The sequence below is a fragment of the Oryzias latipes genome, chromosome 2, assembly GCF_053564925.1.
Source record: "Oryzias latipes strain Hd-rR chromosome 2, Olatipes_Hd-rR_3.1".
Lineage (NCBI taxonomy): Eukaryota > Metazoa > Chordata > Actinopteri > Beloniformes > Adrianichthyidae > Oryzias > Oryzias latipes.
The window spans coordinates 20,379,662-20,397,445 of NC_136238.1; the positions used below are offsets into that span (position 1 = coordinate 20,379,662).

The 17,784-nt window shown below is 42.5% G+C and overlaps 1 protein-coding gene across 1 annotated transcript; it reads right to left on the bottom strand.

Moving 5' to 3' along the window:
• Nucleotides 1–9,936: 9,936 nt before the first annotated feature.
• On the bottom strand, nucleotides 9,937–16,933 carry LOC101170571 (NLR family CARD domain-containing protein 3-like). The gene is made up of 4 exons (XM_023949690.2): nucleotides 16,906–16,933; nucleotides 14,138–15,935; nucleotides 13,789–13,962; nucleotides 9,937–10,531 (listed from the first exon to the last, which is right to left on the bottom strand). The coding sequence occupies exons 1-4, from the start codon at nucleotides 16,931–16,933 to the stop codon at nucleotides 10,303–10,305; spliced, it is 2,229 nt and encodes a 742-aa protein (XP_023805458.2). The 3' UTR covers nucleotides 9,937–10,302.
• Between the last annotated feature and the right edge of the window lie 851 nt (nucleotides 16,934–17,784).

Genomic DNA, 17,784 nt, shown 5'->3' on the forward strand with positions numbered 1-17,784 from the left:
TGGAGGTTCTTGTCCTTCCTGCTCTTCTTTAATCTGTGGAGGTTCTGGTTCCTCCTGCTCCACCCTGAAGTTCCTCTGCTGGTTGCAGAGATCTTCCTCTTCAGGCACATAATGCTGGGGGAGGACTGTTGGGACACAAACACAACAAGATGACTTTTTATTCTATTAAAAGGACTCCAAGTATTGTCCAATACCAAGAATCCATTCTTGGATTGGACAAGTAATGAGAAACTTATGACACTAAGAACACTCATCTTAAATTTGGGTCTCAAAAATGTATTGTTTTACTTTTCTTTAGGAATAAAATTGTGCCCTGCATTTGATCACTTAGTTAAAATGCCATAATTTTCTTGTTTTTTGACCCATCTGAATTATCTTTATACCATTGAAAATGTTTTTTAATTCTTAAAGCCCTTTCCAGTGACATAAAGATCAGGGCAATCCAATGAATTTGAAATGTTTAGCCACACACCTATCATATACACAGTTTGGAGCCAGATAGCAGCTCAGACGTTCCTGGATCTATTTGTCTGCAGGTGGATGCAGTGAACAAACCTGCAATGTGAAGTTGAAGCTGCGTGTTCCAGCTGCTATCCAGCAGTCTGCGCTGACGACAGAGCTCCTCCTCGTTCTGGACGATGGTTCCTTCAGCAGCAGAAAGTTGTTCTCTGACAGAACCTTCCTGAGGTTCTGAAGACATGGTTCCTGCTCCGATCTTCAGCTCCAACTCCCACAAACACCGCCGTCCTCTTCACTGTAGCTCCGATCATCTGCTAGACCAGGGGTCAGCAACCCAAAATGTTGAAAGAGCCAAATTGGACGAAAAAACAAATATATCTGCAGCCGCAAAATATTAAAAGCCCTATTTAAGCCTTCTGATGAAGGCAACACATAGAATATGTATCTATATTAGCCATATTAGCCTACTATCAAAATGACTAAGTTGCTACAAATACATAATGAGCATTAACGATTAAATGTTTATTTGCCCTGCAGTGCATTCTGCGGAGAACGACGAGTCATGTGACTGCTCTGTTATGAAAGTTTAACTTCATTACAATATCAATGAATTATGTTTCATTGCTTTGATACAATTAAAGAAATGTAATAAAGAAATCCGATTTTTTATGTCATTTTTATTTTGAGGATTCGAACACAAAACAATAAAATTGAACGTGCGTGATGACGTGCCCCTCTCTGGGAACTAAACAGAGTACAATAAAATACAGCCTGCGTTTATAAAAAAGAAAACATCAGCCTTTTGAAAAGGTAAAGTATATCAAATCAAATTAATACAGTTAAGTTTGATTTCTGTGCAAATGCCAAGCAAGTCAGTGAAAGGGTAAAACGCAGCAGCATCCTATTCTTTCTCTGTACATCTCTGGTAAAGACAGTCAGCTGCGCTCAAATGACAGAACAGCTTCAAGCATTTGCGGCGCCTGGAGACCATCATTCAGCTCATTTAGGTTGCTTGTCACAGTCATATCCACCCAAAAGTGCAGCTTTTCGAGCCACTCAGTATCTTCCAGTTGCGGGTAGTTCAGGTCTTTGCTTTTCAGGAAAGTTTCAGTGTTCTAAACAGACAACAAAGTGACGCAAAACATCACCCCTGGACAGCCATCGGACTTTGTTGTGTAGCAGGAGATCAGAATATTCGCCTTCAACTTCATCAAGCAATGCACGGAACTGACGGTGGTTCGATTTACATCAGTCACCTGCCTAGCGGTCCGCTAAAAGTTTAAAATAAAAAATCCCTGCTGGTAGAAACGTGTGTTGCAGGTGATGACGCAAATCTTCGTTGACAGAAATGTTTAAATTTAATATTGTAGTGGCGATCATATGCATTTTAGGTCTGTTAGCAGCAGGGGATTGTGGGATGTGGTCTCCTGATCTAATTAGGGCTCAACATGAGCATTTCTGTTTGCCTATGTTTCTTTTCATATGGCAGTTTTGTTGTTCCACCTTAGTTTATTCTTCCTGTTTTTTTTTTTTTATGTAGCTCATGGTGCAATGAGCGTGGGAGGGGGAGAGGTTGATGACCACTGCACAATTTTCAGTGGGATGTGTGTTCACATTAAATGGGCTTGTTTTGCCAGAAACAAGACTTCGCTCTCAACTTCTCTAGCTGCCTCCTCCTCTCTGAGACTGTTCGAAGTCGTGCGGTGTATGGGACACGGACAGTTCTCCAGCGCAGCCACTTGATTGACAGCTCAACTTGTTGACAAGTTGGCTCCCGTTTTGCTAGCTGCAAGTGACGTACCTGCTGGGCGTTACAATATTTATTCTACAAATTCTTACAGCATTGGAAAACATTAAGAACATTTGTGTCTTGTTTTTCCTCCTACAGAAACCATATTAAAACAAAAATATATTTCTCTATCCATCTTTTTAGATTTTCAAACATTTTTGAGAAAACTCCAGGGAGCCACTAGGGCAGTGTTAAAGAGCCGCATGCGGCTCCTGAGCCGTGGGTTGCCGACCCCTGTGCTAGTCTCACAATCAAATCAATCAATGTTGTCTTTCCGTTCAACACTTCTTCACTCATTTACGACACTTTGGAAAATGCTGAGAGTTCCCACACGAACCACGTATCGTCCTTTCTGTCCAAAAACCTCACGAACGTCCCAACAAACCACTACTGTCCTCTCAACACAAGCTAATGCTGCTAGCGTCTTGCGATGTTCTTCGTCTATATCAGGGGTCGGGAACCTATGGCTCGCGAGCCATATATGGCTCTTTTGATGGTCACATGTGGCTCGTAGACAAATCTTTAATTATACTTTTTTTTTATACTTTTCTTTTCAGCTGTTTGATGGCAGCTTGTCACATCAAACCGAAACTTAACTTAGCAAAGATAGGAAAAAAGTGGGATGACACACAACGCATGCAAATTTCTTTTTGGCGATGCCAGTGGCAGTCATATCACGCTAAGTCGCGCTCAAAGGAGTCAGCAAAATCAAAGATAAGACAAAAGCGAGATTTGACACAACGCACGTAAAAAAATGTGTTTTGCAAACGCAAAAAATGTTTTTGAAAGCAAAAAAAAAAAAAATTTGAGCAAAAAAAAAATTTTTTGAGCAAAAAACTTAGAAAGTTTTGTGTTCAACTTAGAAAGTTTTGTGTGCAACATGGTGGCAGAAATATCACTCCATAGTTGCGGGGACTGGATGTTAGAGGAAGAAAGCAGAGGGGGGGGCCAGCAGCAGGTGAATCGCGCAGGGATTGTAAAAACGTAAAACCTGCTGCCCGTCACTCACTGCAGCGTGTGAGTGTGTGTTTGGCTCCAGGTCTGCATGTGATCAGTCTTTGTCACATCTACAGAACAGTCAGACCAACCTACGATCACGTTTAAAGTATCAACGCCTGCGTGAAGCAGAAACTCACGACGTATCACCACGTATCAACAATCAGCAAAACTACCACGAGAAATGCTCATCATTTATTAGCAACAGCATAACAATGTTATTAAAAAGAATCCACAGACTTATTGTACTTTAAAATTGTTAAAAATTACATCAAATGCACACATTCAGTTGTATATCTAGTTTTAAAAATATTGTCGCGGACTGAGTTTAACTTGGCTGTTGAGCCGCGTTAAAAGTTCTGGAGTTCATTGAACGCATCAAGCAGAGATCTGATTGGCTCTCAGTTCAGTCGCTCAGGCGGTTGTTAGGTAATTTGGACCAATGGGGTTCAGCTATGGGCCGAATAAGGGAAATGGGAGGGCTGGAGCAGGACGGGGGAATATAAAGTTGGGAGAAGCGCTCTCGTCTCGGCGGGAGAGATTCAGGAGTTGCTGAATTAATTGTACGGCGTTTGTTGCGGTCTACAGTAACCAGAATAAAGAACCTTAAAAGAGGTTAACTCTCCGTGCCTCAGTGTGGGAAAGGGACACTACATTATTGTATGGCTCTTTCGAAATTACATTTAAAAATATGTGGCGTTTATGGCTCTCTCTGCAAAAAAGGTTCCCGACCCCTGGTCTATATTTTACTGGTTGTTGGGAAACAGCTTTGTGGTGCATTAGCGCCACCATGTGGTCTGGAGTGGGAATCTTAATGCGTTCTACCTCCTTTACTAACACTATACACGTCAGTCATCATATTCCCAGCAGGCTTGTCTTTCTCAGAAACTCAATCAAATTTCTGTGACTCGATTTATTTTATATAATATTTGACTCTATATTAATATAACACTGTTTGAAATGTATAAACTGCAAAAGTCCGTAAAAATCGCTATACAAAAAGAAAGAAAAACGAAAGAACTTAACTAGTCCCAAAACAATTATTAGCAGGTTAAGGCATAAACTGTGGTAAAGAGCAACAAATACAATTTGAAAAATAAATAAAAAAATTATAAAACACTTAAATGAAAGGACAATCAATGCAAAAAACAGAAATCACACATTTTAACAGTAAATACATAAATGATCAATAAACAGCAGGAAAAAATAAAACATAAATGAGTTAAAATACAACCTTTAAGCTTAACTTTGTGTCAGTTCATGCAGCTTCCTACAGGTTCAGATGAACAATAAAGTATGTGAGCAGAAACCTCAGTGTGAGGGAGGAGGAGCTATCACCTGGAATCAAACCACCAACACTTTCTTCAGTGGAACGACCGCTCCACCACAGAAAGCTGCAGACTGCTGTGGTCCATTTCCATCCACTGGATGAAGGTGAGAAGAAGCAGCTCTGAGAACAGACAGACATATTGTGAGTCAGTCCATCACAGGGTTTGGTCCAAAGCTCCAGTGCAGCCTCTCACCTCCTCCACCTTCCTCTTTGAGGCAGCAGAAGCTCCTCCTCTTCAGCTGGATGATTCTGTGCTCCATCTGCAGCTGGACCTAAATGTTGTCTTAAGGATCTCTTTATTAGTGCTTCTTCTTAAGATTATTGTTTCTCCTATTGTTTGTCTTTCTGGGTCCACTCGTGTTTCTTTTGCAATGGATCTCCTCTCCTCCATCTCAAATGAAGGAGAGGAGATCCAAATGCTGAACAGCACGAGAGAGAAGAGCACCAGAAGACTTCCCAACAATTAAAGTTGGTGAGAAGATGAAGTGCAGCTCTATAAAACTGTTATAAAACTGTGTTTTAAAACTGTCTACTTGATGCTGAGAGAGACAGTGGAGCTGATCTCAGATCAGTACATGCTGCAGCTCTGACACTCATCTCCACTTCCTCTGATTCCTCCATCACTCTGCTCTCCACCTCCCAGGAAAACCGTCCAGTCACAACATCTTTGCAGACCAGCTGCTGCTGCTGCTCCTCTCTGCTCCAGAGGAACAGAAACTTAAGTCTTACCACCTGTAAAAAAATAATGAAAAAACAGAGATGAAGGAGTGTCTCCTGATCCTGGTCTGTCAGTCAGTGATGCAGCACAGCAGCAGAAAGAGCAGCAGGAGCTTCAGTCCTGTTCAGAGCAGCAGCTTCCTGTCATCTTCACCTGTTGGAGCTTCTGCTGCTCTGATTAGCTGACTGTGGCCAACGCCGTAAATGCTGTAGCCTTACAACCTCGGACCGTGGCCAAAATAAAAAAAAAAATGGTCGGACATCAAATCGAGGCAAAAAAAAAAACGTCTAGCGCTCCATCGCCAGAGTGTGTCTGCCACGGGTGGGGGAAAGGGGACACCGAAGCTGACCCCTCTTGATGAGAGACTGGAGGCAATTATTGGGGAATCCCTATTAAGTGGAGTGGGGACTGAGGCGGAGGGGGACACCGACGCACCAGATGCACCGGGTGACACGCGTGGTTCCTCCGAGTGCTCCTCTGTAACGCCAGGCCCAAAAGCCCGCAGAGGTCCAACAGGACGGCTCGAGGTAGCCAGAACCGGCTCATAAGCCACTAGTCCTCGTTTGCCAGCAAGTCTTCTTGCTGTCTAAAGATGCGTTCACTCCGAATTCTTCCATTTGCCACATCTTCTAAGAGCGCAAGATCAGCCATTGTGCGTCATCATGCATTGTGATAATCGGTAATAATCGACGTGGAAATGGGAAATTGTTCAGCGCAAATGTAATTTCTTGTTGCTTTCTGAATGGTTGAGACATACGCCATACATTGTTTTATCAAAAATAAAACAAACTAAAGGCATATGCATGAATACCATAATTCCGTAGCTAATGAAGAAATGTTTTATTATGAAAACAACTTTCCCCAGTGGACAATTAGTACGTCTATCTATGTGTCTGTCTATCTATGTGTCTGTCTGTCTGTCTGTCTGTCTGTCTGTCTGTCTGTCTGTCTGTCTGTCTATCTAATTGCACCTATATCTGCTCTGCCAGACGGACACATTGACAAGAATGTCAGTTTTGTTTCGTTCTGTTAACTATATTATTTATATTATTTATGAGGATGAATTGCACAACATGCCAATATTGCAGAACAAATTTCACTTTTCTTTTTGCAAATAAGTGTTCGTTTGAATTTCTGTTGTAATTTTCGTTTGATTTTGTTTGTTTGTTTCACTGCTGATCAATCAAACGGGTGTTCGTGTAGGCTGTTAATTGTAAGACTTGCTTTGTGAAGTCTTCATGTTATTTATGAGAGGCAGTATTGTCATTTTCACTTTCACGTGTTTCTTCCATCTCACCCGTTTTTGTGCGTACGCCTGGGTCAGAGCTTGTGTGAAGGACCGCACATTTTCCCATCAAGTTTGCTTTTTATAAATATCAATTATTGCGCAGAGAGTGGCGTCCGCCTCCTTTTGTGTGCACGCAACGTTTATAAATGAGGCCCCTGAAGGCAGCTGGACTGACTCCAACCCTCTACTGACCTCAGAGTCTGCAGTTTGGAGTTTGGACTCTCCACCACATCCTGGAGCTGCTGAACATCTGAAGACTGAAGGTTGTTCCCTCTCAGGTTCAGTTCTGTCAGGTTGGACATGTTGGACTTCAGAGCTGAGATCAGAGCAGCACAGCTGATCTTTGACAAACAGCAGTAGTTCAACCTGAATCCAGAACAAAGAGTTAAATTTAAAGACAAAGTTCAGTTTTTTCATCCTTCATTTCTTCTAAAGAGTTCAGAGCTGAAGAAGATCAGAAAGTTTAGAAAAAGTCCAAAGATGTGAAGCAACAGCAGCAGATCAGAAGAGTCCAGCAGAAGCAGAGAAGAAGAACATTCAGGAACATTCAGGACAACATGCAGCTGCTTCAGGAAAGAAGTCCAGATGTGTGAAAGTCAAAAATCAGCCTCTGGCTGCATTCAAATCAACTGATGTTTCTGCACCAACAGCAGCAAATGTTGGACATTGATCCCCGATCCATGACTTCAGCTCTGAATGAAGGTAAGGCAAGGCAAGTTTATTTGTATAGCACAATTCGTACACAAAGTAATTCAAGGTGCTTCACAAAACAGAAAAATGCATTAAAATCGCAATACATCATAGAAATAATCAACGTAAAATTTACTTTAAAAGAAAAGAAAAGAAAATTGAAAATTGATTTAAAAATAAAGGAAGGAAAGGAAAGAAAAAGTGCAGATAGGACCTTTCAGTCATATACACGGCTAAACAGAAATGTTTTAAGTCTAGATTTGAACATGAACACAGAAGAGGCCTGTCTTACGCCTTCAGGGAGGCTGTTCCAGATTTTAGCTGCAGAATATTGAAACGCTGATTCCCCTTGTTTAATTCTGACTCTGGGAATCAACAGGAGGCCGGCCCCTGAGGTCCTCAGAGTACGAGATGGTTCATATGGCACTAACATGTCAGAGATGTACTTTGGTGCTCGGCCATGGAGAGACTTGTACACAAGCAGAGCTGCTTTGAAGTCTATTCTTTGAGGTACAGGGAGCCAGTGCAAAGACCTGAGCACAGGACTAATGTGATCATACTTCCTGGTTCTGGTCAGGACTCGAGCAGCAGCATTCTGGATGTACTGAAGCTGTTTTACAGCTCGTTTGGACAGGCCGGTGAGCAGGCCGTTACAGTAGTCTAACCTACTGGAGACAAATGCATGAATAAGTATCTCCAGGTCTCGCTTTGAGAATATGTTTTTGATTTTGGCAATGTTTTTCAGGTGGTAAAATGCCGCTGATGTTACTGACTTGATATGGCTGTTAAAGTTCAGGTCAGAGTCCATGATTACCCCTAGATTTCTGACTTGATTTGAGGGTTTAAGAGACAGAGAATGAAGGTAGCTGCTGACAATTTCTCTTTGTTTCTGTGGGCCAAAAATAATAACTTCGGTCTTGTTTGAGTTTAGCTGGAGAAAGTTGTTTTGCATCCACGCGCTGATCTGTTGGAGGCAGTGGCTGAGTGAATCCACCGGCCCATATTCACCTGTTGTCAGTGACACATAGATCTGAGTATCATCTGCATAGTTGTAATAAGATATGTTATTACTGCGTATTAACTGCCCCAGTGGCAGCATGTAGAGGTTGAACAGAAGGGGTCCCAGGATCGATCCCTGGGGCACACCACAATTCAAGCCCATGTAGTCTGAGACACAACTCCCAATTTCAACAAAATATTTCCTGTCTTCTAGATAAGACTTGAGCCAACTTAGGGCAGATCCAGAGATGCCAACCCAGTCTTGGAGTCTGTGCAAAAGGATCCCATGATCAACAGTATCAAAGGCAGCACTCAGGTCTAGCAGGATTAAGACAGTGACTTTGCCATCATCAGTGTTCAGGCGGATGTCGTTGGTTACCTTGATAAGAGCAGTTTCTGTGCTATGATGGGGTCTAAAACCTGACTGAAAAACATCAAATGAATTGTTTAATAAGAGAAAATCAGTGAGCTGTTGGTAGACAACTTTTTCAAGGACTTTTCCTAAAAATGGCAGATTAGAGATAGGTCTGTAATTATTCAGTACAGTGGGATCAAGACCGCTTTTCTTCAGGAGAGGTTTAATGACTGCAGTTTTTAAGGCCTCTGGGAATATTCCAGATTGAAGAGACATGTTAACTATTTGAGTAATTGATGGCAACACACTGTTCAAGACAGACTTTAGAAATCTAGTGGGTAACACATCAAGGCAGCATGTAGACGAGCTCAGACGGGTGATGGTCTCTTGGACAGTTTGGTCAGTGACAGGTACAAAGTGAGTCAGCTTAGAGTGAGTAGGTGGCCGTTTGATAGTTATATGTGTTGTGGAGTTGATGGCTTTTTTAATGCCCTGAACCTTGTCATTAAAAAATACAGCAAACTCATTACATTTAGGTGTGCAAACCAGTTCTATTGGTAGCTGGGTTGGAGGGTTAGTTAATCTGTTAACTGTTGTGAACAGGACACGAGAGTTGCTGCTGCAACTTCCAATGATTTCATAGAAGTACTTTTCCCTTGTTCTGCATAAGATCTGGTTGTAAGCGTACAACTCCCCCTTATACATTTCATAATGAACGTGGAGTTTTGACTTGAATGAATGAAGCGTCAGAAGCTGCTGGGAGCTTTGATGGATGATGTGAGGATGTTTGTGGATGATGTGATGATGTTTGTGGATGATGTGATGATGTTTGTGGATGAGAAGGTGAGGATGTTTGTGGAGGATGTGTCTGTCAGAGCAGCATCCAGCTGCAGCATGACTCTGTCACTGTCTGCTCACAAACATCAGCCGCTGGACTCTCAGCTGCATCTGCTGAAACACAGCAGGACTCAGAGTGCATGTGAGCGTGCACGGCTGCTTCTCCTGCACTTGTTTTAAAGGAGTCTGTTGGAGCAAAGACACAAAGAAGAGCTGATGGCTGCAAGCAGAACTTTGTGGAGCACAAATGTCAGCAGACAGCTTTGAAAGAAGCAGCTGCAGGAAGAAAAGAAGAAGTTCTTCTGGAGATCTTTGAAGAGAATAAGCAGCTGCAGGAAGATGCTGCTGCAGATCAGATTCACAATGTGGACATTTCTGCTCACTGATTCATCAAGATCATTCCTGTCGGACAATCAAATTATGGCAGCAACACAGATGCTGCAAATTCAGTTCAAGCTTTCTCCAACAGGAAGAACTTTGCCTGAAGATCAAGTCTCTGATTGTAGTCACAACAATTAAAGAACTCTCTGCTGTTATTGGAATGAGTCAGAACTTCCAGAAAACATCAACTTTCATCCATATGAGATCAGTTTGATCTTCAAGAAGAAGCTTTCCTTACAACTGCAGTGAAGAGGAAACATCTGCAGACCTTTGTGGAAAAAGAAAAGATGAGTCCTGAAGGAAGCTGACATTAGAAATGAAGACGATGGAAAGAAACATTCAAACATGAGATCCTCTTTCACAGTGAATGGACTAAAGCTCAGAAGAAGAAGTCAGCCTTCAGCATGAAGATGGTCAGCATGCAGCAGGAGAACATCAGCCTCATGGTTGCAGTTTAGTGTCAACACAACTTTGTCATCATTTGATCTGAACACAACTGAAACATGGAGTCTGACCTCAGAGTCTGCAGTCTGCAGTCTGGACTCTCCAGAAAACCACACAGATGAACAACTCCTGAATCTTGCAGGTCGTTCCTGCTCAGGTCCAGTTCTGTCAGATTGGACGGGTTTTTTTTCAGAGCTGAGACCAGAGCTTCACAGCTGGTCTCTGACAAACTGCAGATCTCTAACCTGAAATCAGACAGAAAAATTTCTTCAGGAGCAGTGAAGCAGCTGGAAGTCCAGGATCTTTGCAAATTCAGCATAGTGACAATCAATTTAACATGTTTTTGTGCAAATGGAATAGACAACAGTGGAAATAATAGGCGATCACCAAGACACCTCTAACCATGGAGCGATCTTCAAGTGGAGACCCCAGACCTCTTCTCCGTCCTTATGTTTTTGTGGTTCACAAGGAGCACATATGACAGACGTGACAGAGTTTGGAGACACTGTTGAGAAGGTTTGGCTGCCTGCAACATTGTCCAACATGACCGGTTTGGTAGTGGGTCAGTAATGGTTTGGGGTGGCATTCCTTTGGAGGGCCGCATATCTCTGCATGTGCTCACCAGAGGTAGCCTGACTGCCATTAGGTAAAGGATTTTCAGACCCTTTTTGAGACCAAGTTACATCTTGCCGCTCTGCTGCATCCTCTACCCTGCCATTCTGCTCACTTGGCAGATGAGGTCAATAACCAACTTTCCATGAGCCAGGACCATCCAAAAGCCAGCAGCACTTGTATACGGCAACTCCTGTAAGGGTACTTGTTATTAGGGCATTTAGCTACATTCACACAGAATGTGATTCCCATGGCAGGAGTGTGTCCAGTTTATTGTTAAGTCTCTGAATGATGTCATAAACCCAGAGATGATGAGGCCCTTGCTGACTCAATAGTGGAGCTCTTCAAAATAAAAAAGCCCAGGGATGGGAGTTGCAGCCTCATGAAACTTTCAGCAAAAATATCAGATTTGTGAAAACTCTTTTGGAGGAACGTTGAGCAGCAGGGCTGCATGGTGGCGCAGTGGTTAGCGCTCTTGCCTCACAGCAAAAAGGCCCCTGGTTCAAGTCCATGAAAAATACATCAATTGGGGACCTTTCTGTGTGGAGTTTGCATGTTCTCTCCGGGATCTCCGGCTTCCTCCCACTGTCCAAAAACATGCTTCATAGGTTAATTGGCAACTCCAAATTGTCCGTGAGTGTGAGAGTGCATGGGTGTGTGATTCTGGACATTCTACCCTGCAACAGACTGGCGACCTGTCCAGGGCATCCCTTGCCTATGCCCAAGTAGCCGGGATAGGCTCCGGCAGCCCTGTGACCCCGAAAGGGACAAAGCAGTACAGAAAATGAATGAACGTTGAGCAGCAACTTAACATGCATCAATATAGATGTGGCAGATGAGAAGTTGACTCTTGAATTAGTATTTGGTAGGAACGCAACATAACAATTGCTGCACCTCAACAATGGGCGCAGTACCCTCTTCCAGGGAGCCCTGCTCCAAGCCTTGTATATAAAGTATGTACAGAAGTTCTTAACTCTGATCCAGCAAAGATTTAGTGTCTGTTTAAGCAGAACTGAGAGCCAGAATCCAACCTAAAAACTGTGTTTTAAGGTATAAAGGGACCTTGTTCTGATCCAAACTCAGTTCTGAACAATCGTCAAAACCAGGTCCGTGGACGAGATCTGTCAGTCTGAGGTTCCATTTGTGCCAAAAATATCAAAATGTGTTTTTGCGTCCACTGTTATGTCTTTGGTCCATTGTCTATGTCTACTGATTGTGTTTTTGCGTCCACTGTCTGTGCTTTGGGCTCATTGTCTGTCTATTGAACGAGTTCATTTTACATTGGTTCATGTCTATGTTCTACTAAGCAATATCTTCTGCATGCCCATGATTCTTTGATTATTACTTTGTATTTACTTTGTGATGCATATGCTTGCTCCATGCTTAACCTTTGCATTTGTCTTTGTCATTGTCCTTATCCCAAGTCGTCTAACTACGGCGTCAGGAAAGTCCTTAGCAACAGTTGCTAGTGTCGTTTGCTACGTCGTCTCACCATGTCGTGTCCTTAGATCTTGTTGTATTTCAAATTTTGCAAAAGTTGTCAGAGAAGTCCTTTGTACGGTCGTTAAATTGTTTCCTGTATTATCACGGAACGAAACACGTTTAAAAAAAAACTTTATTGATAATCCTGCAAACGTGCAATGCCAGAAAGGGGGGGGGGCATGCGTACAACGGTTTCGCGTTCGCGTTATTTAGTTTTAAGTTAGAGTATGGCTTCAATTCAATCTTGTGATGAAACTATTATTTAAAAGTCATTTGAAAAGTAACTCATCTTTATTCAACATGTTGTTACAAATCTGATGGATAAACGAGGAGCAGAGGTGCCCAAAAGAGCCTTATAGTGGTCCAGAGAGCGCCACCTCATGCTCAAATAAATACCTAACAGATTGAAAAGAAAAGATCAAAATCCACTCAAAGATTTTGGGCCGTCTGCTCCTCGTTTATCCACCCGATTTGTGACAGCATGTTTGATAAAGAACAGCTATTTTTTTAAAGACTTAAATAGTAGTTTCATCTCCAGATTTAATTGAAGCTAGACTCTAAATAACTTTAAAAAATTGGCAAGAGAGCCGCTTCGGGAACCTGAAAGCGTTGTACATCGTTGCCATCTTTCTGGCAATGCGCGTTTGAGGGAATATCAATAAAGTTCATCTTAAAAAAGTATTTGTCATGGTTAAACCCTAGCACCGGCTTTAATAAACATTTCTCTTTTCATTCTGTGGTAGTACAGGAAACAATTTACCAGCCGTACAAAGGATTTTTCTGACAACTTTGGCAAAATTTGAAAAACGACAAGATCTATGATCTAACGACAAGACACGGGGAAACGTCGTAGCTAACAACAGTAGCAACGGTTGTTAAGGAGACGACAGGGCGCATAACAAAGAAAGATGCAAAGTTTTACAATGAACTCGGTGGGTAGACATAAACAATGGACCAAAGACATAGACAGTGGACACAAAAACATTTTTTTGGCACAAACGGAACCTCATATCAGTCTGCTCCAGTTTGACATCCTCACATCTCTTCATAAGGAGCTGCTGCTCTGTGGGTCAGAAATCTGCTGCAACTGTTTGTCCATTGAAATCGTCAGTTCTTTGATTGATTCATGTTTTCTTTCAATGAACACAGACAAGATGAACTTCTCACAGGTATGAACACCTAGTTGGGCTTGCCTTCTCCTTTTCATTCTGGCATATTGAAAATGAAAAGATAATTATTGTAACTATCAGACAAGGATTTTAACTTAAAACAAGAAGTTTTGATTCTCTTTTAATTTGTGCAACCATCCCCAGCTGTTTCCTCTTTGCTGAAGTCTGTCTGACACTTTCTCCAAACAGAACCTTGAAAAACAGTTGAATATTACACCGGCAGTTGACTGAAAGCTGACCTGAGAGTCTCTACTTTACAGTGTGGACTCTTTAGTCCAGCTGATAGCAGCTTCACTCCTGTGTCCTGCAGGATGTTGTAACTCAGGTCCAGATGTCTGAGTCTGGAGGACTGAGAGCTGAGAACTGAGGACAGAGCTGCACAGCTTCTCTCTGACAGCTTACAGCCACCAAGTCTGCATAAGGAAATGTAATAAATAGAGAAAAAAAAAAACAATTACCACTTGAGTGAACACAAATCTCTTGGAAAAAAACAAGTCTGGCAGAAAAAGTGAAATGTACTGCAACTTTTTCTGCCATACAAAGCAGCAAATACAGTCAAGTGATGAATGTATACGTGATAGTTCTTACAGAGCTTTGTTGGAGGCTTTGATCACTGGCAGCAGCCTCAGAAGAGCCTCCTCTGAAGCAGAGTATTTCTGCAGGTCAAACTCTTCCAGATCTTCTTCTGATGACAGTAAGATGAAGACCAGAGCAGACCACTGAGCAGGAGACAGTTTATCTGTGGAGAGACGTCCTGACCTCAGGGACTGTTGGATCTCCTCCACTAGAGAACCATCATTCAGTTCATTCAGACAGTGGAACAGGTTGATGCTTTTCTCTGCAGACAGATTTTCACTGATCTTCTTCTTGATAAACCGGAGTATTTCCTGATTGGTCTGCAAGCTACTTCCTGTCTGAGTCTGTAGACCTCGTACGAGACTCTGATTGGTCGGCAGAGAAAGACCCAGGAGGAAGCGGAGGAACAAATCCAGGTGTCCATTTGGACTCTGTAAGGCCTTCTTCACAGCACTCTGGTAGAACTGGACTGGACTACTTTGTTTTAATCGAAAGATATTGGCTTTCTTCTGTTGTTTCTCCATCAGGTTGACTCCAGAGTTGGTAAAGGTCAGGTGGACATGAAGAGCAGCCAGGAACTCCTGAATACTCAGATGGATGAAGCAGAAGACCTTGTCCTGGTACAGGCCTCTCTCCTCTCTAAATATTTGTGTGAACACTCCTGAGTACATCAAGGCTTCTCTGATATCGATGCAACACTCCTTCAGGTCAGATTCATAGAAGATCAGGTTTCCTTTCTGCAGCTGCTCAAATGCCAGTTTTCCCAGAGACTCCATCATCTTCCTGCTCTCTGGACTCCAGTGAGGATCTGTCTCAGCTCCTCCATCATACTTGACCTTCTTGACTTTGGCCTGAACCACCAGGAAGTTTATGTACATCTCAGTCAGGCTCTTGGGCAGCTTGTCTCCCTCCTTGGTCCTCAGCAGATCCTCCAGAACTGTAGCAGTGATCCAGCAGAAGATTGGGATGTGGCACATGATGTGAACACTTCGAGATGTCTTGATGTGAGAGACAATCATGCTGGCCTGCTCTTCATCTCTGAACCTCTTCCTGAAGTACTCCTCCTTCTGTGGATCATTGAACCCTCTGACCTCTGTCACCATATCAACACACTCAGCAGGGATCAAATTGGCTGCTGCAGGTCGTGTGGTAATCCAGAGGAGAGCAGAGGGAAGCAGGTTCCCCCTGATGAGGTTTGTCAGCAGATTAGCCAATGAGGTGGACTTTCTAGGGTCATTTAGGATCTGAGTCTTGTGGAAGTCCAGAGGAAGTCGACACTCATCCAGACCATCAAAGATGAATAGAACCTGGAAATGTTCAAAGCTGCAGATTCCTGCTTCTTTGGTTTCAGGGAAGTAGTGATGAACAAGTTCCACCAAGCTGAACTTCTCCTCTTTCAGTACATTCAGCTCTCTGAAAGTGAATGGAAATGTGAAGTGGAGGTTCTGGTGGGCTTTGCCTTCAGCCCAGTCCAGAGTGAACTTCTGTGTTAAGACTGTTTTCCCGATGCCAGCCACTCCCTTAGTCATCACGGTTCTGATTGGTTCTTGTCTTCCAGCTGGGAGTTTAAAGAGCATTTCTTGTCTGATGCTTTTTTCTGCTCTGTCTGCTTTCCTGGATGCTGCTTCAATCTGTCTGACCTCATGTTCTTCATTCAGCTCTCCTCTTCCTCCCTCTGTGATGTAGAGCTCTGTGTAGATCTCATTCAGAAGGGTTGGGTTTCCTGCTTTAGCGATCCCCTCAAACAAACACTGAAACTTCTTCTTCAGACCAGATTGGACTTTTTGTCGACAAACTGCAGTAGTGAAACCTGTTTGAAGACAACAAACAGAGTTAATCAACTCTCTGCAGCCCTGAATGATGAAGATTTGAATCAATCTTGTTACTTGTGTTGAGACATGAATGAATCTTAATTTATCCCGAAGCTAGAACCTTCAGAGAAATAGTTAATGATAGTTAATGCAAAATTAAGCATTAATTTACAATTAAATAAAGTGTTAACAGGAACTTTTATGCATAACTAAGTGTGATTTCCAATGCATTCATGAATAGTTTTCTGTTTATTATTTAATCTTACGTAATGCTTAACAAAGCATTAATCAAAGTTTTCTTTTGCAATTGCTTAGCATTATATATGCATCAGTTACTATATACATAAAGTCTTAATAATGTATGACATAATCATTTATTATGGCTGTTTGTAATGGTAAGTAAGGTTTTCCTTAAGGTTTTTAACCTGACCTAACCCTATAAATGCTGTAAAGCCTCATAACCTTTACCTAACAAATACTTGACCATAGTTGATAGTTATGTGTTCATGGTGTCTCCGGGAGTCCCCCCCCCCCTCCATTCTCTGCTTCTTCCACCGATTGAACCCAGCTTTCATCAATCACCTCATCTCCTGCTCCAGTATATATGGTGGCCGCATTCCAGCATTCATCGCCTGTTTGTTGCCCTCTATGGTGCAGTGTTTGGTCTAATGTTTACTCGTCTATTCTGGATCTACCTCGTGTTGAACTTATTCTAATCCAAGCTTTTGATCTACCTCCTGCATGATCCTTACATCACAAGTGTCGACCTGGGTTCTCTCTCTATGGCCAAGCCACGTCTCCAGCCAAATTCCAGCCAAGCCACGACTCCAGCTGTGCCACGACTCCAGCTGTGCCACGACCAAGTGACTATCCAGTCAAGCTATGTCACCAGTCCCGCCACAACTCTGCCAATCTCCATCTTTCATCTACGCCGCTCAGACTCATCAACAAAGACTCTCCTTCACTTACCTTCATTCAACGTCATGGACTCATGCATCTTCCTTAGAATATATCCTTATTCATCGAAGAGAGGGGTGTCTCTTTCTGGGTTCCAGCGTTTGGGTCTGATCACGCCACCGCACATCATGACAATGTGATGATTATTGGAATCTTATTGTACATAATTATCCCTTTGGAAACATTTATTAAAAGTCTTACAACCTCTGGTAATCATTGTGTAATGTATGGGTTTTTTGCAAACATTTATCCCTTCAGAAATACAAAAGTGTAGTGAACAAACTTCACTGTCACTGTAAGCAATTACAAACCAAGCATTTCACACATTTTGTTCAACTCCAAAACGATACTATTTACAGGTCAGTTTACATCTCATTGCTTGAGCAAATTTACATACTTAACATCCTCAATAACCACAAGAATAACAAAAACTTTGGACATTTCACTGTCAGTCTACCTGTCAGTTGATCTGACTAGTCTGTTTCCACTCCTTGTTAGTGTTCCTGTCTTTGAGTACCATGCCACAAAGAATCCCGCCTTAACCCCTGTGCTATCCTATGGGGTCCAGATGACCTGATCCTTACATCAATGTGTTATCCCTACCATGACACAAATGGATAAAGGTGACGAGGATTTCATGTAATCCATGGACACCAGCGAAGATCAAGAGTCATTGAAGAAAAAAGGTTTAGCACACTGTCTTGTGGGGTCTAGATGACCCCACTTCCAATGTTAAAGTGCCTAGGATGGCACAAGGGTTACGGATTATGTTGGGCATGGCCCCCGTCTCACCACTGCCATGGGACACACCGGGATTTACAGTGTTATATCATTGGGACAGGGCATTTTGGCACACTCGCCACTCATCATTGATGATACATGACCCTCTTT

Excerpts from the sequence above, each read along its gene's own strand:
- LOC101170571 (XM_023949690.2), bottom strand. The coding sequence starts at position 16,933 with ATGCATGAGTCCATGACGTTGAATGAAG. Across the intron at positions 15,936-16,905 it reads GTCCATGACGTTGAATGAAG|GTTTCACTACTGCAGTTTGT; the intron begins GTAAGTGAAGGA and ends GTCTTCAAACAG. Across the intron at positions 10,532-13,788 it reads TGTAAAGTAGAGACTCTCAG|GTTAGAGATCTGCAGTTTGT; the intron begins GTCAGCTTTCAG and ends GTCTGATTTCAG.